Raw genomic sequence first — 23,285 nt, 5'->3', positions numbered from 1 at the left:
TAAAAGTCATAACACACATCTCCTCAATGAGCCGGTCGATTTGACACCTCATTCATGGGTCTAGGACAAACGCTGCGGGAGGAGTAGCGCGCAGAAATAAAAGTGGAAGAAAATGAGTGTCTGTGACTGAGAGAGAAAGGCTTCTAAGGGCCTGCGTGTGTGAGTGTGTGTGAGAAAGTGACAGTTGAGATTTGAATTTCTGAACATTCCGCCATTGAAAGTCAATGGGACTTTTTTGGCCGCTTTTTCGTCCGCTGTGCGAACATCGTTGGTCCGATCGCTTATAAAAGTCATAGCACACCTCTCCTCAGTGAGCCGGTCGATTTGACACCTCATTCATGGGTCTAGGACAAAAGCTGCGGGAGGAGTAGCGCGCAGAAAAAAAAGTGGAAGAAGAAGAAGAAGAAGAAGAAGAAGAAGTATGCAGGAGAATAAGAATGGAGCTTTGCCTTTGGCAAGCACCATTAATAAGTATGCAGGAGAATAAGAATGGAGCTTTGCCTTTGGCATGCACCATTAACTAGATTAAAAAGTTTGAAGACAAACTTTAAGTTGGCTTGAAAAAGCCTAGCTAGAAAGTTTGAAGTAGTTTTAAAAGTTTGAAGTTTGAAAGTTTGAAGTTTGAAAGTTTTAGCTTAGTAGTTTAGATAGATAGATAGATCGTTGGGTCGTTGCTAGGGTGTTGCTATGCGGTTGCTAGGGAACTCGGGGTGGTTGCTATGCGGTTGCTAGGGTACTCTGGGTGGTTGCTAAGGTGTTGCTATGTAGTTGCTAGGGTACTCGGGGTGGTTTCTAGGGTGTTGCTATGTGGTTGCTAGGGTATTCTGAGTGGTTGCTAAGGTGTTGCTATGCAGTTGCTAAGTTGTTTTGGGTGGTTGCTATGAGATAGATAGATCATATTAGATACTGATAGATAGATAGATAGATAGATAGATAGATAGATAGATAGATAGATAGATAGATAGGTTTATGAGTTTCAATGGATTAGAAATAATACATAGAATGGCACTTGAGTCTAATTGAGTTTGAGTCTAATGGGCTTCCGTAGTTTAAATTTGAATTTTTACAGTTGGAATTTGAACGTCTTGGCTCATTTGAACATTCCGTCAATGAAAGTCAATGGGATTTTTCCGAGATTTAATAGTCATTTTTAGGAAAACCGTAAGTCGGATCAGTTAGAAAAGATATAGCACACAAAGTCAGAACAGTCTGAAGGTCTGACCCGAGTTTGGAGTATGTAGTGTTAAAGCTCTAGGAGGAGTTAGAGTTGGAAATTTTATTCTCAGAAGAAAATAGCATAACATTAAGTTGGCTTTTTCAAGCCAACTTAATAATAATAAGTTTAAATAGGATTACAGTAAGTTGGCTTTTTTCAAGCCAACTTAATAAGCTTAAGACGTAGATCAATAAGTTGGCTTTTTCAAGCCAACTTAACTAGATAAAAAAGTTCGTCGAGACAAACTTTAAGTTGGCTTGAAAAAGCCGGTCCAGAAAGTTTGAAGTAGTTTTAAAAGTTTAAAGTTTGAGAGTTTTCAGTTTGAAAGTTTAAGTTTTAGTTTAGTACTTTTGATAGATAGATAGATAGATAGATAGATAGATAGATAGATAGATAGATAGATAGATAGATAGATAGATCTCTGCTCTGCGGTTGCTAGGGTACTTGGGGTGGTTGCTAAGGTGTTGCTATGCAGTTGCTAGGGTACCCAAGGTGGTTGCTAAGGTGTTGCTATGCGGTTGCTAAGGTATTCTGGGTGGTTGCTATGCGGTTGTTAGGGTACCCGGGGTGGTTGCTAAGGTGTTGCTATGCGGTTGCTAGGGTACCCAAGGTGGTTGCTAAGGTGTTGCTATGCGGTTACTAAGGTATTCTGGGTGGTTGCTAGGGTGTTGCTATGCGGTTGCTAGGGTACCCAGGTTGGTTGCTAAGGTGTTGCTAAGGTATTCTGGGTGGTTGCTAGGGTGTTGCTATGCGGTTGCTAGGGTACTCGGGGTGGTTGCTAAGGTGTTGCTATGCGGTTGCTAAGGTACCCGGAGTGGTTGCTATGCGGTTGCTAGGGTACTCAGGGTGGTTGCTAGGGTGTTGCTATGCGGTTGCTAGGGTTCTCAGAGTGGTTGCTATGTGGTTGCTAAGGTGTTCTGAGTGGATGCTAGGGTGTTGCTATGTGGTTGCTAGGGTAATCTGCATGGTTGCTAGGGTGATGCTATGCAGTTGCTAGGGTACTCAGGGCGGTTGCTAAGGTGTTGCTACGCGGTTGCTAAGGTGTTCTGAGTGGTTGCTAGGGTGTTGCTATGTGGTTGCTAGGGTAATCTGCATGGTTGCTAGGGTGTTGCTATGCAGTTGCTAGGGTACTCAGGGTGGTTGCTAAGGTGTTGCTATGCGGTTGCTAAGGTGTTCTGGGTGGTTGCTATGGTGTTGCTATGTGGTTGCTAGGGTACTTGGGGTGGTTGCTAGGGTGGTTGCTAGGGTGTTGCTATGCGGTTGCTAGGGTACTTGGGGTGGTTGCTAAGATGTTGCTATGCGGTTGCTAGGCTACTCGGGGTGGTTGCTATGGTGTTGCTATGCAGTTGCTAGGGTACTCGGGGTGGTTGCTAAGATGTTGCTATGCGGTTGCTAGGCTACTCGGGTGGTTGCTATGGTGTTGCTATGCGGTTGCTAGGGTACTTGGGGTGGTTGCTAGGGTGTTGCTATGCGGTTTCTAGGGTACTCGGGGTGGTTGCTAGGCAGTTGCTATGGTAACCTGGGTGGTTGCTAGGTGGTTGCTATGGTAACCTGGTTGGTTGCTATGATGTTGCTAAGTGTCACAGATGGTTACTATCAAGTTTTTATAGAGTTGTTAACATGTTCTTAGCCCAGTTTAGCACTTAGCTAATCACAATTAGCATGTAGCTATTCACTGCTAGCATGTGTAGCATGTTGGAAGTCCAGATTGCTAGCATGAGTCAAAAGAGCCAACCGCCATCTCTCTACGATGTTCTGATGCAGAGATATAGATTTTGCAAAACGGTTGCTAGGGTACTCTGTTTGGTTGCTAGGGAGTGGCTTGCCAGCTACCAATGATGATACTCCAAAGGTTGCTTGACAATATAAACCAACCCCCATGTCTGTACGATGTTCTGATGCAGAGATATAGATTTTGCAAAACTGTTGCTAGGGTACTCTGTTTGGTTGCTAGGGAGTGGCTTGCCAGCTACCAATGATGATACTCCAAAGGCTGCTTGACAATATAAACCAATCCCCATGTCTGTACGATGTTCTGATGCAGAGATATAGATCTTGCAAGACGGTTGCTAGGGTACTCTGTTTGGTTGCTAGGGAGTGGCTTGGCAGCTACCAGTGATGATACTCCAAAGGTTGCTTGACAATATAAACCAATCCCCATGTCTGTACAATGTTCTGATGCAGAGATATAGATTTTGCAAAATGGTTGCTAGGGTACTCTGTTTGGTTGCTAGGGAGTGGCTTGCCAGCTACCAATGATGATACTCCAAAGGTTGCTTGACAATATAAACCAACCCCCATGTCTGTACGATGTTCTGATGCAGAGATATAGATTTTGCAAAACTGTTGCTAGGGTACTCTGTTTGGTTGCTAGGGAGTGGCTTGCCAGCTACCAATGATGATACTCCAAAGGCTGCTTGACAATATAAACCAATCCCCATGTCTGTACGATGTTCTGATGCAGAGATATAGATCTTGCAAGACGGTTGCTAGGGTACTCTGTTTGGTTGCTAGGGAGTGGCTTGGCAGCTACCAATGATGATACTTCAAAGGCTGCTTGACAATATAAACCAACCCCCAAGTCTGTACGACCTTCTGATTTGAATATAGATAGATAGATAGATAGATAGATGAGAAATAGATAGATGAGAAGTGATAGATAGATGAGTTTGAATGAATGAGATAGATAGATAGATAGATAGATAGATAGATAGATAGATAGATAGATAGATGAGTTTGAATGAGTTAGATAGATAGATAGATAGATAGATAGTTAGATGATAGATAGATAGATCGATAGATAGATGAGTTTGAATGAGTTAGACAGATAGATAGATAGATAGATAGATAGATAGATAGATGAGTTTGAATGAGTTAGACAGATAGATAGATAGATAGATAGATAGATGAGTTTGAATGAGTTAGATAGATAGATAGATAGATAGATAGATGCGTTTGAATGAGTTAGACAGATAGATAGATAGATAGATAGATAGATAGATAGATAGATAGATAGATAGATAGAGTTTAATGAGTTTCAATGGATTAGAAATAGTACATAGAATGGCACTTGAGTCTAATTGAGTTTTTGAGTCTAATGGGCTTCCGTAGTTTGCATTTGAATTTTGACAGTTGGAATTTGAAAGTCTTGGCTCATTTGAACATTTCGTCAATGAAAGTCAATGGGATTTTTCCGAGTTTTAACAGTCATTTTTAGGAAAACCGTAAGTCGGATCAGTTAGAAAAGATATAGCACACTAAGTCAGAACAGTTTGAAGGTCTGACCCGAGTTTGGAGTTTGTGGAGTTAAAGCTCTAGGAGGAGTTAGAGTTGGAAATTCAAGTAAGAAGAAGAATAATAATATTAAGTTTAAATAGGATTACAGTAAGTTGGCCTTTTCAAGCCAACTTAATAATAATAAGTTTAAATAGGATTACAGTAAATTGGCTTTTTCAAGCCAACTTAATAAGTTTAAATAGGATTACAGTAAGGATTACAGTATTACTTAATAAGCTTAAGACGTAGATCAGTAAGTTGGCTTTTTCAAAGCCAACTTAATAATAAGTATGCGGGAGAATAAGAATGGAGCTTTGCCTTTGGCAAGCACCATTAATAAAGTATGCAGGAGAACTATAATGATGCTTTGCCTTTGGCAAGCACCATTAATAATAATAAGTATGCAGGAGAATAAGAATGGATGCTTTGCCTTTGGCAAGCACCATTAATAATAATAAGTATGCAGGAGAATAAGAATGGATGCTTTGCCTTTGGCAAGCACCATTAATAATAAGTATGCAGGAGAATAAGAATGGATGCTTTGCCTTTGGCAAGCACCATTAACCCTCAGGGGTCTGAGGATTTTTGGGGCCCTGGAGAAGTTTTGACATGCCCTGACATTTGTGCTTTTTTCAGTTGTTCATAAACACATTAATGACACAAGTGTCATTACACTGTATTCAGCACAAACTAGGCTACAATAATATGTGAGGAACATGTATGTACATGTTTGTATTTTTGAAGGAATAACGTTTATGCGTGGTTATTGAAAAAACAAAAAACTTAAGTCAAAAAACAAAAAACTTAAGCCACTTAAAAACTTAAGTGGTTATTGTAGGTTGTAGACTAGAGTTTTTGCTTCAAAATGAGGTAAAAATTATGCTGCCTGCTTGTTCATATAAAACAATAGAGAGATTTAAATTTTCTAAAACATCTTTGGTCAAGAAACACAGTATGCGTGGAGGAGTGAATCATCATGAATAATGGGTGATTCTCACCTGAGAAGACAAAAGAATCGCATAAAGAGCTCTAATGACCTGCATAATAATGAGCTCTTTCAGACAGGTAGGCTGTGAAAAGACCCTCTGTTGATCATGTCTCAAGCTCATCATAATGTAAATCAAACATACAGAAAAAACAGCAATACTGTGAAATATTATTACAATTTAAAATAATGGTATTATATTATATTCTTTAAAATATAATGTATTTCTATGATACAAAGTGTCTGAACAGTTATGTTACCTCTATGGCATTTCATATAGGCTTTTAGCTTAAAAGCATGCACATTTGGAGAAATATTGATGGATTCTCATATGTTTATGTCAATTTTCTATACAGAGGAGTAATTATTCAATATTTATTGTCATTACTATGAGCGCTGGTGTTACGGTCCAGCTGTTGTAGAGATGAGGCTGATACGGAAATCCACAATAGATGGGTTTTATTAATATAACGAAGAGTGACAACAACTAAACACATATAATAACATTTAAGAACAGACAAGGAGTGAAGGGAGTGAGTCCATATATATAGGGAGTGTTGATGATTAAGTCCAGGTGTAGATGATCCGTGATGATGAGGAGATGACGAGGGAAGTGAGTGCAGGTGTGGAAACAGGAGGATGCTGGGAAATGGAGTCCGGAGAACAAGGGATCTGTGACAGCTGGATACTGTGTTTTCAATTCATACTTGCAGCCAGAGGGCGCTCTGTACACCTTCAGGCCACAAATGCCAATGCTAAAGAAGAATAGGCAATCCAGGAAATAACTGAACAAACAGAGGGCAGAGATCGCTAACTATGGCTATTCAAAACACTTTTCAAGACGATAAATACACGATTGAGATGATGTATACATGTATTGACTGAATTTGCGTCTGAATAGCGCTCGCTCCATGGGCGTGGCCGCATTAGCGGATAATGAGCTGAATCAAGGACTTCTGACATGGCTCTCTTTTCATACAGATTACATAAACAGAGAATATTTGTTTTCGATTTGACTTACACGATTTAAAACCTGACATTTCAACGTTTCTTTAGACACAAGTCTAATTTTTTTGTGATTAGTATTCACTAAGTTACAGATAATTTTCTGTGAACTATCAGATTGGACTTTGTTCAGAGGGAGACGAGAGATCACGCATCATGTTAGTTTTCTTTATTTTACAAAAAGCACAACATTTTGTTTTTACTCTGAGTGTACACAAATAAAAGAAGATATTCCACAGATTAAAATGGTTTATAGCTCTTAATTGTATGTGCAACATTGACAGAGTATTTTGAGTCTCTTTCACACTGGTTAGAAAAAAAACGCGGTGATCACGCCGGCATGACCACCGACCTGAGGGAGTTAATAATAAGTATGCAGGAGAATAAGAATGGATGCTTTGCCTTTGGCAAGCACTATTAATAATAAGTTTAAAAAGCATTTCAGTAAGTTGGCTTTTTCAAGCCAACTTAATAAAAGCAAAAATGTGTCTCCAATATACTTGGGCGGCCGTTATTAATCCTGGGCGGCCCGCCCAAGTAAAGTCTATGTGTGGGAAGCACTGAACCCCCTTTATTGACTTCGATTAATCCTCTCACTACCCCCTTCTCCTTGCCTTCTTCCTCTACCCCTCGCTTCACCCCCAGCAGCCATCCATTCCTCACTATCCATATCATCAACATCCTCATACCAAGATCCTGCCATCCTGACCCATTCACTAACCAGCTCATGCCCTCCATCTTCCTTCAACTTCCCACTTTGTGCCAGCGTCCTTCTTCAGAAGTGTTCAAGTTCAACTTCCGTCACCACTCTAAGGCGGATTCGATCTGAAATGATCATAGAAACAGCGAAAGTGACGTATATTGAGTGGTGACGGTTTTCTTCTTCTAATAATGTTTTATAGATTTTGACAAGCCACCTTCCGGTGCACTGCTGCCTCCGAGTGCACAGGAGTGTGATGGGCAGATAAAAAAAAAATCTTCCATGCAATCACGTTCTTTTAAAGATATTTTAATATTGTAAATATTAATCAAAATCAATTGATTTTAACCATTCATTAAATGTAATCGGTTCAAAGGAGTCATTAGTTCGAGAATCGGACGTGTCATTAGCGGACTATGGCACGCGTTTTATTATCCCGGGAGTTTAGGACATTGTACAAGATTTTTGTCAACACAGGAAACATTTCATCACTGGATAGTTGTTTGTTTGTTTATTGAAAGTGTTTTTATTTCAGCTGATGCGGAACAATTTTCAGAGTACATAAAGCAACGTTTTTTTTTTAGCACAATTCACACCCAGCGGTAATTCAGGGAAAACAAAATCTCTGAATGCTCGACATGAACTTCGGTCTTCCGATCTTTTACCATCATGTCAATTCTCAATTGATTTTGATTAATATTTACATTTATGCATTTAGCAGACGCTTTTATCCAAAGCGACTTACAGTGCATTCAGGCTAACATTTATTACCTAACATGCGTTCCCCTGGGAATTGAACACATAACCTTTTGCGCTGCTAACGCAATGCTCTACCACTGAGCCACAGGAACATGCCTGAGGGAGCGAGAGAGAGCAAGACAGTTTGACGACTGTGAGAGTGCACGCGCGGCCAGGGCTCTCTCTCTCTCTGCTCGTTCTATCAGTAACATGCGCCCTGTCACAAGTGCAGCAGTCATCTACATCACACCATTCAAATGGCTTTAGTGGGACAAAAATTCGTTTTGGCGGCTGAGAGAAATGGAGGGTGAGTTATTCATTTTCTTTTAACACTATTTAAGTTTTTTTAAATGAATAACAAAACACAATGTGGCACACCGCCACGAATTAGTCTATGTGTGGGAAACACTGATTTTCAAGTTTTATGGCTTTATGTTAATAGGACTGGGCAAAAAAATGTGATTTTTCGATTAATCGTTTTTTAAAATGTGGTCGATTCAAAATCGATTATTAGGGACCACGAATCGATTTTTTTCCATATTCAGGGCTCTAATTTCGGTGTGGTATTATGTGCATCATTTTAATCATTCCCGTTGATCTCCCACTTATAATGCAGTAAATTCCTGCAAACACTGGTTCACTTTAGCCTGTAGGTTGAGTATATTAATTCACACAGATTCTAAAACCAAATCAGTCATTTTAAAATCAACAAAAAAAAAAATATCACAGAAATTCAGGCCCTGATATTTATCTATCACCCAAAAGCCGGTATTAGTTTTCCTACACTGTTCATAGGCTTGCAGCCTCCGTGTTACAGCTAGAGATTTTATGTTTAATCTTAAACATAAAATAACCTGATCATGTTTGATCAAGGCAAGCGACTGTTCTGACTTGCATAAAAATCCTGTCTATTCATTTGAAATATAGAGTTGGGTTCTGTTTTAATGTACCCAAGTGTACCTAAAATAAAAAGAGTTTAATATACAGGTTTGTGGCTCTTAATTTCTTTTTATTAATTTAAAATCGAGAATCGAAAGCTTGCGAATCGAAATCGAATTAGAACATCTGAATCGTTAAGGTTTTAATGGTAATGGACATATTTTTGTGTACATTTGATCGTTTAGACGCACATGAAACCGAAAGTATAATTTGCTCATCTCGTTGCGTGCGCCGCCTTGGGAACAGCATCTCATAAGCATATTTTTGTGCTATTAAAGGTGGTAAAGAGGATGTTTTGTTTTATACATTTTTGCAATATTACTTGAAACTGTCTTTATTAAGTGATAAAAGACTATTTATTAGGTGCACTGAAAGGAATATTATTAATATACATCATCTGTGCATGAGGTAGGGCCTTAAAAACATCAGCCAAACGATTGGCCCTCTGGCTTGTCAATCACTGCCATTGTGAGAGACGTGCGCGGATTGGCCCTCTGGCTTGTCAATCACTGCCATGACGTTCCTTGTGAGAGACGCGCGGCTGCGCGCTCTAGTAACTTTCCACACTACATGCGCCGCATGCAATGTTTTTGTCAGGAGACAGGAGTAACAACTGCAGATTATGAGGTGAGTCCGACATAATGAATCCACTAAGTGTCTGCGCGGCTTAACGATTGGCCGATTATGAATGTAAATTGATACTTATGACTGATCGCGCTCAAACGCATCCAGTCAGAGCCAGTTGCGTTCAGTCTGCGATTACAGTCGGTGTTCAAATTCCATGTGAAAGTATATAAATCTGCTTCAGGAGCAGGAAACTATCGCTGTATGTTGAGCACAGTCAGAATGTTTTAGCTAGTCGTAAAATGTGTATCATTTCAAACGCTCATTTCAAAAACTCAGTCGACGAAAACATCCTCTATACCACCTTTAATAGCTCTTTTTATTATTAAACACGTCCCGCAATTTAGCAACAGTAGCTAGACTGCATTTTACAACAATCACTGAATTCTGAATCTGATTCTGTCGTTACGTTTAAGTTTTAGGGAAAAATGAGAGCGTAGCCTACTGCTGCAAAGGGAATTAAGTTGCGCTATACAGAATGCAGCTATAGTTTTTAATGGTTTTACCTCAAATATATTATTATTATAATCTTTGGAAGCCAAAATCTAAAATAAAATCAGAGTAATCACAAATCTGAAGTGTAACCAGGCTATGTTTGAATGTTTAGTTCTGTCCTCCGTCGTCACTCATTAGGGCTGTCATGTTGTGCGCGCTGTGGAGATCTCTCTCTCTCTCTTGGACTGCGAATAGCAAAAATGCATCACAGACAAATGGTTTAATATTATGGTATATAGAAATGGCTGGCGAAATAAAACGTCTTTATAGCAATAATAACATTACGTGTATTTTTCCAAGTACCGACAGCAGAACCGATAACGTCCGAGCTTATCGATACAGCGGTCTTTCAAAATTCAGCCCCGGGGCCCGTTTAATACTGGCTTTCGGTACCCACCCCTACCCAGCCCTATATGTTAATGGAATATTTTTATTAATGAAGGCGTATATCACTGATATTAGTAATATAGCTACTGATGTCTCGATGAAAATGTTTAAGAATCAATATCAGTTTTGCAAAAATGAGAATCGATTAAAATCAAAAAAATCTATATTTTTTTTTTTACCCAGCCCTAATAAATAAGGTAACAGTTTATGTTTTACTTACATATATGATTTAGTCAATCAAGAGCAATCAACAAGTCTCTCTCTCTCTCTCTCTCGTCAGTTAACGTTGATAAGCTACATTGTCTTGTTTGACTTTCTTTGCCATTTACATCTGACTGAACTACAAACTTTCCAATGACGTCTGGTTAAACGGATGCGCTCGACTAGCTCATGCGTCTGTCCCGCTGCACGCTCAAGCCAGAGCACGTTTTTCTCTTATCAGCTCGCGCACCAAAGCAATGTTGTGTTACTATATTTCGTTTAATATTCCACTAGTAAGATAGATTTACTTCATAGACTGCCTTTTTTATCCCCATTATACCCTCTGTTGTCAGTGTTTCTTTTTCTAAACACAAACACTGTTTACACGCCTGGTATCGGTTGTTGGTATCGGAGTAAAAAAAAAATCATTTTTACGAGTACGAGTACATTGAGCTCAGTATCGGCCCAATATCGATACCGGTATTGGTTCATCCCTAATAATAATTATTATTATCAAATTATGATTAATTATATTATACCCACATATTCCTATATTATCAATTATATTATAATTATTATTAAAGCTATTATCAGAACCTCACCTGTATCTAGTCAGTTAGCAAATAGAACTCCGTGAAGTCCCTGATGAAGGAGATTACATGGGGGTTCATGTATGAAGTCTTCTGCTTCACCACTCTCCCAGTCGTCTTGCTCATCTGCTCCTTGGCAGTGCACTTGTTGGAGTCAGGATTAATCCTGACTAAAAACCTATGAACATGAGTATAGGAGTTAGGGGATGGGACAATATGTACACATTAATGAATAACTGTAAGTGCAGTGAGCAATGTAGAATCATACATAAAGGCCAGCTGACAGAGGCATTTCACATCTCAACAGGAGTTAGTCAAGGCTGTCTACTTTCTCGATTACCATTCCTCTTCGAAGGTCGACTAGATCATGCGGCCGACTAGATCATGCGGCAGACTAGATCATGCGGCAAGCCACTGACAACAGGTGCAATGGGATCCAATGGGATCCAATGGACCCCATTTACATAACTAGACGACCTAGACTTTGCAGATTATATCACATTACTGTCCCAAAAACACCAACAAATGCAAGAGAAATTGAGAGAGGTAGAACAGAAGTCAGCTGAGACAGATCTCCACATTAGCACAACGACCAAAGTGCAAACAAAAAGACACTGGCCAGCTTGATGGTTAACCACAAGAATAGGCAAGGCAAGAGCTGCATTTGGCATGATGGGGCCCAAATGAAGAGTACATAACATCACACTCAAGACCAAACTACGGCTATTCGACTCAAGCATTAACACCATACTCATTTAAAGATCTGAGATGTGGAAAACAACAAAGAACCTCCTGAACAAGCTACAATTCTTCAACCACTGCCTAAGATATATTCTTAACATCAGATGGCCTGAAAAAAATGAAGAATTAAGAGCTTAATTACTCCCAAAAGGTTTTATGTACAAAGGAATATAGTGTGTATATGCCCAACAGTCCTCCAAAAGCATTCAAGTTGTTAGGAGGCTTCAACCTACACTATTAAGATACTCAGATACTTTACATAATAGGGCTGGGCGATAAAACATTAACAATATGTATCGCGATAGACATGTAATCAATATCAATAAAAAATGCGTTCGATAAAACGTTCAATGTTTATTTTTTATTTCTTCGTCGGAAGAAACCAGAGGTTGCAAAGCAAGTTTGGTTGCATGAACAAAGGCACTCACTCTCGGGTAACCTAGCAACGTAGGGAGTAACACGCTACCAGCCAATAGACCATTTACGCAAAAACCGGAAACACGTCAACGAAGCGTAAACCCAGTTCCGGTGTGAGCTTTGTTGGCGGAGAAATGGCAGCTAGAGTGTTTTCGACGAGCCTGAGTTGTCTTCCGAAGTTCACCAGCGCCGATGTGGTGAAGAGTGTGGAGATGCATTCGTCTACTAAAGGGAACAAATTGGACAAGGGATATAAATTCTTCCACGAAGAGTTTATCCACAATTACCAAGGTAAGCTTTAGCCATAGCCGTATCACCGGTTATAACTTTGCTTACGTTAACTGTAAATCTTAGGTGTTGTGAATTTGTAATATAAGGTATAACACATCGCACTGAATATGTTGTGTGTATGTTTAAGTGAGAAGGCATGAGATTAACATAACAACCAGTAATTTGGTGAAGCTGTACTAGGTAAATGTGAAATGTTACTGACATTGTCTTGTAAAGTTGTGTATTTCTCTGTGAGATATCACGTAATGTTTTCTTGTTGCATGCGGTTATAGTATCAAATATACTCCAGGGACAGGTAGTAGTGAGAGGTAGATGCTTCAGGTCAATGAGAAAGAGCGAGGAGCCTCACAAACTGGAGGTTTGAATATAGACAGAATGCCTGGTTGGCAAAAGTTACCCGTTCTTTCGTGTTCACTCTTCTTGCTGCGGTTGCGGCACTTTCTTCACTTACTATTATTTTACTGAAAGTAGGGTGACCAGACGTCCTCTTTTTCCCGGACATGTCCGCTTTTTTGATACCTATATAATAAAATAACATTGAACATACATGAAATGTAATCATATTTGCATTATGTACGCAGCTCTGCACACCCATTACTCTCGATGAAATATCTCACAAACTCACTTCACTCCTCTTTTTTACCAACTCAAATCTGGTCACCCTACTGAAAGTTATAGTTTCATGTTATTATGAACATTGATGTAGCAACATAAGTATGACTTAATTGTAACCTATTTAATCTATTGTGTCAAGATATCACTGGATGCAGAAAGTGCCAACCTGAAAGCTTTCTCCTGCAGTTGTGCGGCTGGTAAAGGATTCTGCAATCACATAGTTGCCATCCTGTACCAGACCGCACATTATTCACAGCTGGGTCTGCAGGCTGTTCCACCCCCCCTGGCCTGCACAAGTGGCTTGCAAAGATGGCACAGACCAAGAACACAGGTGGGTTTGTGATAAACATGTCATTATGATTTAAGAACCGATGTGTATCTATAACAACTGTAAATTATTATAAAAACACCCCCAGTAGTGACTACAGACTGTAATTGCTTTTTGTCTTTTACTTTTAAGGGAATCCATCCTGAACCGGTTAGTGAGCTGGTGGTGCAAAAGCCCAAAACAGTTGGCAAGGACGGTCTGAGGTCCACACTGTACAAGGCCTATACAGGTGATTAATTTAACTTTTTGTTTCTTTGTGAGAGCAAGTTAAGTTTTTTTTCATGTTATAACTAACCAAATTATGGTTACCGCAGATATAATGAATAAAATTTAAATGTAGTTATGCACTCATGTCTAACTTTTCTTTTGTGTGACCAATAATCTTGTGTTTCTCTTGTCTAGGACCACTGCCAGATCCATATATGATGGCATCTGGAAGCAAATTAAGCCAGGTGCAGCCCCAACCTCTCATGGCTGTTGTATTGGATGGGGTTTCTGAGATGGAGCTGACGCCATCTAAATTTGGGTCTGTCCCTCGTGGATCCCCCATGTCCTATCACTGTCCACCCAAGAAGTCCAGTGACCTCCTCCTACACCACATGGCTCCAGAATTTCCATCCCTACCTGTGATGCAGCACACTTTTCCCAGGTTGCATTTCGTCCCGACCTTGCATCAGTTAATGCATCTCCAGTCTCTTGAAGTGTCACCGCAGCTGTCCTGCGAGATAGCAAAAGAAACTCAGCAGCAATCCAAATGTCCTGCGTGGACACAGCTACGGCAACCAAGGCTGACTGCTAGTCGTTTTTGGGATGCTTGTTGTAGTAGGGCGTGTCGTGCAGAGCTGGAGTCTGCAGCTATTCAGATGATCAGAGGCTCCACAAAGCAAACAGCTGCAATGAAGCGTGGTCTACTAGTGGAGCCTGAAGTGCTGGCAAACTATGCTGAACTGTTGCGAGTTAATGTGTTACCAGCCGGGTTCGTCATTCACCCTGACGCACCACATCTCGGGGCCAGTCCAGACGGTCGGGTGTATGACCCTTCAGAGTCGCCTCCTTTTGGCCTGGTTGAGGTGAAGAGCAGCACAAAAACTGATCCATCTCAGGTTGCTCACCTCAAGGTGCAGGAAGGCCACACCAGTCTGAGGCGTTCACATAAGTACTACTGGCAGGTTCAGGGCCAACTGGCAATCACAGGACTGACATGGTGTGACTTTGTTACCGATACCCTATCAACTTTAACTGTGGAAAGAATTTGGCGTGATGACTCATTCATAGCGGAAATGAAAGAGAAATTGGATATATATTATTATGGCACATACATGAATGCATACCTTGAATTACACTAATCTTGTCTTTACCAATCAGTTTAGCCTTCTGTCTTACTGTTGATAATCTGTAATGTTATTTTTTATTGTAAATGTTTGATGTTATTTGAGTTGTTATTAATCAGTTGATGTTACGCATACCAAAAAATTAAATGATGCACAATTTTGACCAAAATTGTTGTATTTGTTCATCGAATTTTTTAGTGAAATCAAAGTCACATTTCAACAGAAAAATATTAAGAATATAACAATTATTTAATTTGATTTTTAAGAATATGTGGGAACACTAAATTATTTACATACTATTTACACATTATACATTATTTACATACCAAACATTAATTCACTCTTCAAAACAAAAAGGTCCTTGATAATTTGCCAAAACACAGCAGTTAAGCCAGATCTGATTCACACTGCCAATCAGTGTGAGCGGCACGGGAGAGTCCCAGATGTGAAAGGACTTTATCCTACCGATCACTCTTTCTACTATAATTCTGAGGCGGGCAATGGCTTGGGTTTGTTCCGTTTCCTCCTTGCTGAATTGAGCTGAACGCTTAAAAGGTGGAATGATGAGCTTAGATTCAACGTCAGCAAGGAGGTCTTGAATGAGGAACCCTTTGTCCGCCATGACATCGTCTCCTGGCTCCAGCAAGGGAAGGACTCCACTGATCCTGGTGATCTCCTTATCTGAGATGCACCCAGTGTACAGGGGTGAGATGAATGTCACCAAACCATTGGGAGCAACTCCAATTAGCCCTTTCAATGTCGTCCTGTTTTTGTAACTTGAAAATGTTTCTGACTGTAAGGTCAGGGATGAGGCTGTCTCCAGGGCAATTTCTGTGCAGTCCAGTATCACTCTGACATTGGGACAGTACCTCTGGAATTTAAGGGGCATAGTGGACTTAACCTTTTCCCTGCTTATCCAGATGGGAAGTGAGCTCAGCATCATAAAAAGATAATTGGCCCAGGTGATGGTAACCCTGCTAACCCTGGCAATGCTCACATTAAACATGTCAGCAATGAGCTGCTCCTTCATGCCAACAGCAACCCGCATGGAGTACATCAAGAACTCATCTATTAATGGCATGATGCGTGGTGGGCTGGGATCTTCGCAGCCTTCCTCACCTGCCCTCTGTGCTTTGATCCAGTACACCAGTCTAAGTGCAGATGGTGCAATCGACTCCCAAAAAATAGTAAAAACACTCTCGGATGGAAATTTGGTGTAGAAACGTATTTGGTCATCCGACGAACAGTATCGGCTGAAGAGAGTAGGGGGTGGTAGACCAGTGTTTTGCAACTTGGCTTCTAAGTCATGGATGTAATCCAAAGCCTCATCCAGAGCACCTGTAAAGATAAAGAAATTAAAAACCAGTCTTAACATATTTATGCTACCTTTCAACACAACACAGTAATCATGTTTTAAAAAGTATTTTAAGTATTTAATTACAAATTACATTTCATTTATTTTTGTTAAGGAAAATACAAATGACAAAATACTCAAAAGTAATTAAATACATGTAATTAAAATAGGGGAGGGCGGGGCACAACCTAACACAGGGCCAGTTGTAACACTTGTTTTAAATACTTCCACACATGCTAGTATGATGAAACTTAGTGTATTTACTAGCTGCCACATCAATAAATTGTTTCATTTTTTTTTTTTTTTTTAAATTACATTATTTTATATGAACACTTAATAATTGTATTTTATTGAGAAAATATTTTAAGATTTCTTGTATATTTTTTTGATCAGATCAGATTACATTTTAAACTGTTATATGGTTGTGCTATAAAATTAATTTGGGGAAAAAATAAATACTCTAAACCCAAAGTAGGTTTACAAAAATGGAGAAACTGCCCATCTCTGGCCCCTTACAGCTAGACAGCATGAGACTATGTTACAGATGTAGGCTAACGTTAGTTGAATTTCGTGAACAGCTTATATTATAAACATGAATTTGTTCAGGTAGAAGTGCATTTATCCAATAACGGTACACATAACGTTAGTTGTGTTAACTAAACACATTATGAACAATCTTACCTGCAGGTGGGTGTGTCACGTAGTCGTGATCCATCCTTACTGCCTTAGCCACCATGTCGCTATCTTCACAGCATAGCTGTACAGACTGACGTTTGAAGGTTCTGTCATATACTGACTCCCTTCTCAAAGGAGCAGTAAAGTTGTTCCAAGGGAATAGGCTCGGGACAACACCACTCTTCAGGCGACGAACGACACAGCCACCACTGTAATCATCCGGAGCGAAGTGCCGGCTGCAGACATAGGTGCTACCTGTTTTTACATTAAAACTATGCCCTTGTGACCCTGTCACACAAAATGCATGTTTTACCGCTCTATTTATTACAATGATTTTATGTATAATGGAGTTTTAATTGGTTTACATGTGTTTTAGTCCATTTTATTCCTCTTAACATTTTAAGTGTGTATGTCTTTAAGAGATGAATGGTTGGCCTGTCACATGACAGGAAGCAGGAAAAATATCTGTATAAAGAGAGCAGCATGGCAACAAACAGAGACTCACTAACAGTCATCTTAACTGGATTGTGGAGTTACCATTTGCGGACTTACCTCTCCAGACACAACTTTTGGACTATCACTACTTGGACATTTGTATATACACTGGTGGACACTCACATTGGGACTTTTATCAGCACACTAGGATTCTTGGACTGTTTTAGGGTATGGTATTTGGGACTGTATGCTTTTAACAGACTGAGTTTTCCTGGTTTTATTGTGTTGTTTTAAAGTTCCTGTGAATATTGTAAATACACAATTCTTATTTAACTTTATCACCGTTTTATGTCTAATTCTTTTAACCACTAACAAACTCACACAGTAAAATCTGACCCCATTTTAAATCATGTGACTCAACCAATTTGGCTGATCGTTACATATGGTGGCCCGTACGGGGAACGTTTAAGATTTTAAAAACTGTGTTGAGAAAGTGGTAAAAGATGGTGACTCATTTTGGTAATGCTGCTCCTTTTAAAACACCTGCTAATTTTAATGATGAACGGATTTTACACCAGTGTGACTGTGAACAGCTTCGTACTGAAGTACTTTCTCTTAAAAACCTTGTTTTAAAACTGGAGAAGGATTTTAAAGACTCTGTTGAAAGTCAGTTGAACCGTGAAATGTGTTTTAGAGAGGCTGTGGATGTAAGATTCAATAAGATGGAGGAATATGTGAAAGAGGCTATGGCGGCATTAGAAAAAGAGGTTGTTGAGTGCTTTCGGAGGAGAGACAAACAGTGGGCAAAACAACTGAAGGAAAAGAAACTTCCGGAAGCCACTGTCCCAAGTCCTACAGAGACTTCCAACCCTGTGCATTCCACCATCTACACCTCTTCACCTCCCACTGACTGCTCCACCATCTCAACACTTTCACAGACGGACAGCACAACAGAGCAAGGAATTAGCTGCACCAAGACATCATCAGGGCCAGATGTCAGCTACATCTTTTCTGTTCTACCCTTCTCCAGTGAGGAAGCCAACAGCACACAACAGGATGACTACACACTCGCCATCATCTCTTCCACACCCCAGACCGACAGGATTACAGTGATCAACCACCAGGGCTTGCTGTACCGACAGATCCAGTGCAAGGGCGGCCAGTACCGACTACAGCTTGTCGTCCCAAAGGCCTTGATCGAACGAACGCTACGGATCCTCCACGAAAGGACAACGGAGAGACATCATGGTCGGCTGAAAACTCTTCTCAGCGTCCTGGAGGTCGCCTGGTGGCCAACGGTCCGTAAGGATGTCTGGCGGTATGTGGGAGACTGCGGAGTGTGTAATGTCAACGGAACGAACAAAGAACCATCTCGTCACCCTGCATCGTCATCATCATCATCATCATCATCATCATCATCATCATCATCATCATCATCATCATCATCACCAACCATCAAGCAAGGAAGGAGGAATGCTCGAGGGGAGAGGCGTGCCGGCAAAGCTGGGTACAGTATGCACCAGGGAGGAACTGCGCAACCTACCCAGGGTTACCCAGGCTGGTACCGACTTCCTCCACTCTGTAATGGTTCCCCAGTTCCTTCCAGCCAACTAGTGCCTGCATGGGAGTGCCTAGTTTTAGCTAATTTATTTCAAAGACATTTTAAGTCACACTTTAAAGAGGATACCCATTTTATGGACTATGGTTGACAGTACTCTTAACAGACTAGTTTCTTCCCCGTGTTGACATAGGCTAAGGGGGGGACTATGTGACACTGTCACACAAAATGCATGTTTTACCGCTCTATTTATTACAATGATTTTATGTATAATGGAGTTTTAATTGGTTTACATGTGTTTTAGTCCATTTTATTCATCTTAACATTTTAAGTGTGTATGTCTTTAAGAGATGAATGGTTGGCCTGTCATGTGACCAGTCACATGACAGGAAGCAGGAAAAATATCTGTATAAAGAGAGCAGCATGGCAACAAACAGAGACTCACTAACAGTCATCTTAACTGGATTGTGGAGTTACCATTTGCGGACTTACCTCTCCAGACACAACTTTTGGACTATCACTACTTGGACATTTGTATATACACTGGTGGACACTCACATTGGGACTTTTATCAGCACACTAGGATTCTTGGACTGTTTTAGGGTATGGTATTTGGGACTGTATGCTTTTAACAGACTGAGTTTTCCTGGTTTTATTGTGTTGTTTTAAAGTTCCTGTGAATATTGTAAATACACAATTCTTATTTAACTTTATCACCGCTTTATGTCTAATTCTTTTAACCACTAACAAACTCACACAGTAAAATCTGACCCCATTTTAAATCATGTGACTCAACCAATTTGGCTGATCGTTACACCCTTCCTCTCTTCGGATCGCCTGTATCCATTTGGGTTTCAGGTTTGGATCCACAGGAAAAGAATGAAATGAAAGGTAGGGCTGTTTTTGGTTGGAAGACGAACAGCCTGGAACACAACAGAAACTGCGACTCTTCGACTCTGCCATTTTTCGTATCTGCCGCTATGATAACAGGAAGTTCTACTACACTTCATTAACGTATTTCCGTTCGAAAAATGCGGAAGTGCGTAAAAGGTCTATCATGTAACAGTTTAGTTGCACCATATCGTTGTCTCGTGATGGATTCTTCAGTAACAGAACCGGCGTGGAGTGATAAGTGGAAAGCCTTATTTGATCGGTGAGTGATGTAGAGTAGATGAATGACTGCTGCGCAAATTCTGACAGGCGCCCGCGCATGTAACTGAGAGAACGAGCAGAGAGAGAGAGAGCGCCTCCTCCGGCCTCGCGCTCACACTCTCACAGTCTTCAAACTGTCTTGCTCTCCCTCCCTTCTTCGCGGATATTAATTAAAATTGATATTACCATCAAAATCAATTGAGAATTGACACGATGATAGGTCGAAGACCGAAGTTTCACGTGAAGCATTCGGAGATTTTTTTCCCTGAATTACCGCTGGGTGTGAATTGTACTAAAATAACGTTGCCTTATCTTCTCTGAAAAGCGTTCCGCACATTCAGCTGACATAAACCACACTTTAAATAAACAAACAAACAAGCTGTGGCCACGTCATGATAGGTGCGCATTATATTTTCCTGCTTTTTTGTCCTTTGCCAATCACACCTATGAATCAGAGGAAGGTTAAAGGATTAGTTCACCCCAAAATGAAAATTTCCTAATTATTTACTCACCCCGCCATCCAAGATATCCATGTCTTTCTTTCTTCAGACGAAAATAAGTTTTTTGAGGAAAACATTTCAGGATGTTTTCTTCATATAATGGACTTCAATGGCAACTAACTCAGTTGGTTGCTATTGTTTCCTCAAAAAACTTAATTTCTTTTTCACTGAAGAAAGAAAGACATGGATATCTTGGATGACATTGGGGTGAGTAAATTATTAGGACATTTTCATTTTGAGGTGAACTAATCCTTCAAGTTTAAAATAAAAATGTTTAAATGTAATATATTTTTCTCCTGGTCCTTATTTTAAATAGGTCATAAAAATATCAATAATTATCGATATCGACCAATATGAAACACTTATATCGTGATACAGTTTCGCCCATATCGCCCAGCACAATTACATAACATTTTAAATAGGGGGTGTCAAAATTTATCGTTTCTACGATGCAGATGAGGACGATACGGTATCGGTTCAGTAATAATATCATAACCGATTATAATGTACTAACACTTTTCTGACGTCATTTGTCGCGGATGTGCTTTGTCGCGGTAGCATACAATGGCAGAGGGAGGCGAGACGCGAGTGCGAGTAATTAAAGATGCTCCAACTACTTTTAAAGCCTACATCTGGGCATATTTTGGCTTTTATGAACAACCTGGTAAGCACGACCTGCAGAAGACGCACTGTGTGCGCTCATGTCACGCACAAATAGAATATGCAGGAGGTAATACCACTAACTTGATAAACCACGTTAGCCGTTTTCACCCCGAGCTGTTAACGCCTGGCAGAGTCTGACTGCTTTTAGAGATGCACGGATGAGCTCCAACGCCGAATCCACAGCCACAAATAAATCATCCACCCGCCCCAATAATTTTCTCTGACTTAAGTATCCGCACCCGATGGTCAAATTACTATTATTCTGTGTTGTTATGCGTGATTATAAATGGATGATCGTAACCTTCAACAGCGGATTCGGTGACGGTTGATGCGTGCATCTTTAATGGTAACATAATACACTGATTAATAAACGCTGCTTTTAAATGAACATTTCTTTAAAACAATTTATATGACAGATTTTCCTTTTCTTAATGGCATAAACAAGCTTTACTCCCAACTGGAATGTCACTGTTTGAACAGGCAAGCACACGCGCACACATCACTTTTGAAGAAAAATGTAAAACTGAGAATGCGGTGCATTGTGATATCGAATTGAACTGAATCGATGACATGATAATTGTAATCGAATCGAACCGTGAGACCAGTGTCAGTTCACACCCCTAATTTTAAAGGGAGAAGATGATTTTGAACAGCTTTTCAATTGTCAATTTGCTTTTACACTGCAATCAAACTATTTAAGATAAAAAATACCTCTGAACAAACTCCAGTGTTGTGCTGGCTTCCACCTGATACTCTAGGTTGAATACATAGTAACAGGCGAAGAGAGCGGCCAAGGCAGTGGTGAAGTCCGCCATGTGAGCACCAGGTGGGATTACGACCCTCCCCTCGATCGACAGCATCCATTTTTTTGCAGTCAGGATTGTCTCTCCTTAGTAAAGACAAGAGTCATCACAAAAATTATATTTCATAGCAATACATTCTATAAAAGATTTTCTCCACATAAATTGTTGTAAAAACAGGGCAGGGAGCATACATATCTTCGAAGCAGTGCATTAAAGGATTAGTTCACCTCAAAATAAAAATTTCCTAATAATTTACTCACCCCAATGCCATCCAAGATATCCATGTCTTTCTTTCCTCAGTGGAAGAGAAATTAAGTCTGAGGAAAACATTTCTGGATTTTTCTTCAAATAATGGACTTCAGTTGTAACCAACGTTTTGAAGTCCAAATCAATGCAGTTTCAAAGATCTTTGAAGTGCTTCAACGGGCTGTGCAGGATCCCAGCTGAGGATTAGGGTCTTATCTAGCAAAATGATTGGTCATTTTCTAAAAAAAAATATATAATTTATATACTTTTTAACTACAATTGTTAGGATTGAGCTGGGAACTACGTCATCACGTCGAAAGGTTGCGCTCGATATCGCCGGCGGAAATACCCAAAGATGGCCGGCGACATGGAGCACGACCTTTCGATGTGAGTAAATTAGTAAATTAGGTGTTTCACTCTAATCAGGGAAAATGTGACAATTAATTGTTGAAAACTCCAGATAAAAGATTTAAATAATTAAGGAACTTACATCAGCAATGAGAAAAAGTGACTCCTCTTGCTCTTTGAAGTGTGCCAACATCACAAGCATCGCTGCTAGGCATCAGATCCTTCTCGGTCCTTCTTTATGGCTTCCTTCAGAACAGCTCTTACTTCTTTCCTCCACTTTGTAATCTGACTACTGAAGAAATCCAGGAGTCTTTTACCCTTTTTGTCCATATCTTCATTCAGTCTTGTATAGTTCAGTATAGTGTATAGTTCAACATTGGTGAGAGTGGTGAAGTGTGACAATAAAAACTTCTGTGTAAAGAGAAATGGCCACTCTTTACCCACATCCAGAATGCTTGGGGAAGGCTTTGCGTTGATGTATTCCCGCTGTTTGGCATAAGTGATTGCCATTAGGTCTTCTACCCTTCCTCTCTCAGCGCCCTTTAGTCCCTCTCGGCTGAATATATCCATCATCTCAAGCTTCTTTTCCTCTAATGATGCTGATGTTTCCCCATCTGGATAGTCCTCTGGCTGCCAACGAACACACCCATAACTGTCGATTCTTGCACATGT

General features: G+C 40.1%; 2 protein-coding genes and 1 long non-coding RNA gene across 4 annotated transcripts in view; 2 read left to right on the top strand and 1 right to left on the bottom strand.

Annotated features, from left to right (window-relative positions):
- LOC125263285 overlaps positions 1–23,285 on the top strand; it is a 1,003,076-nt gene that overhangs the window by 156,320 nt on the left and 823,471 nt on the right. The window lies entirely within an intron of this gene.
- Positions 6,173–12,520, bottom strand: LOC125263320. The gene is made up of 3 exons (XR_007183800.1): positions 11,425–12,520; positions 11,169–11,334; positions 6,173–6,232 (listed from the first exon to the last, which is right to left on the bottom strand). It is a non-coding gene; the product is annotated as an uncharacterized LOC125263320 (long non-coding RNA).
- On the top strand, positions 12,632–15,713 carry LOC125263278. Its single transcript, XM_048182278.1, has 4 exons — positions 12,632–12,963; positions 13,360–13,551; positions 13,681–13,777; positions 13,951–15,713. The coding sequence occupies exons 1-4, from the start codon at positions 12,931–12,933 to the stop codon at positions 14,892–14,894; spliced, it is 1,266 nt and encodes a 421-aa protein (XP_048038235.1). The 5' UTR covers positions 12,632–12,930; the 3' UTR covers positions 14,895–15,713.

Source organism: Megalobrama amblycephala, linkage group LG2 (assembly GCF_018812025.1).
Source record: "Megalobrama amblycephala isolate DHTTF-2021 linkage group LG2, ASM1881202v1, whole genome shotgun sequence".
In the NCBI taxonomy this organism is placed as follows: Eukaryota; Metazoa; Chordata; class Actinopteri; order Cypriniformes; family Xenocyprididae; genus Megalobrama; species Megalobrama amblycephala.
This window is presented reverse-complemented; position numbering and strand designations above follow the sequence as displayed.

Bases quoted from the DNA above. Each gene is read 5' to 3' on its own strand.
- LOC125263278 (XM_048182278.1), top strand. From the start codon at position 12,931: ATGAGAAAGAGCGAGGAGCCTCACAAACTGGAG. The intron at 12,964-13,359 runs GTTTGAATATAG...TATTGTGTCAAG, and splicing joins AGGAGCCTCACAAACTGGAG to ATATCACTGGATGCAGAAAG. The intron at 13,778-13,950 runs GTGATTAATTTA...TCTCTTGTCTAG, and splicing joins ACTGTACAAGGCCTATACAG to GACCACTGCCAGATCCATAT.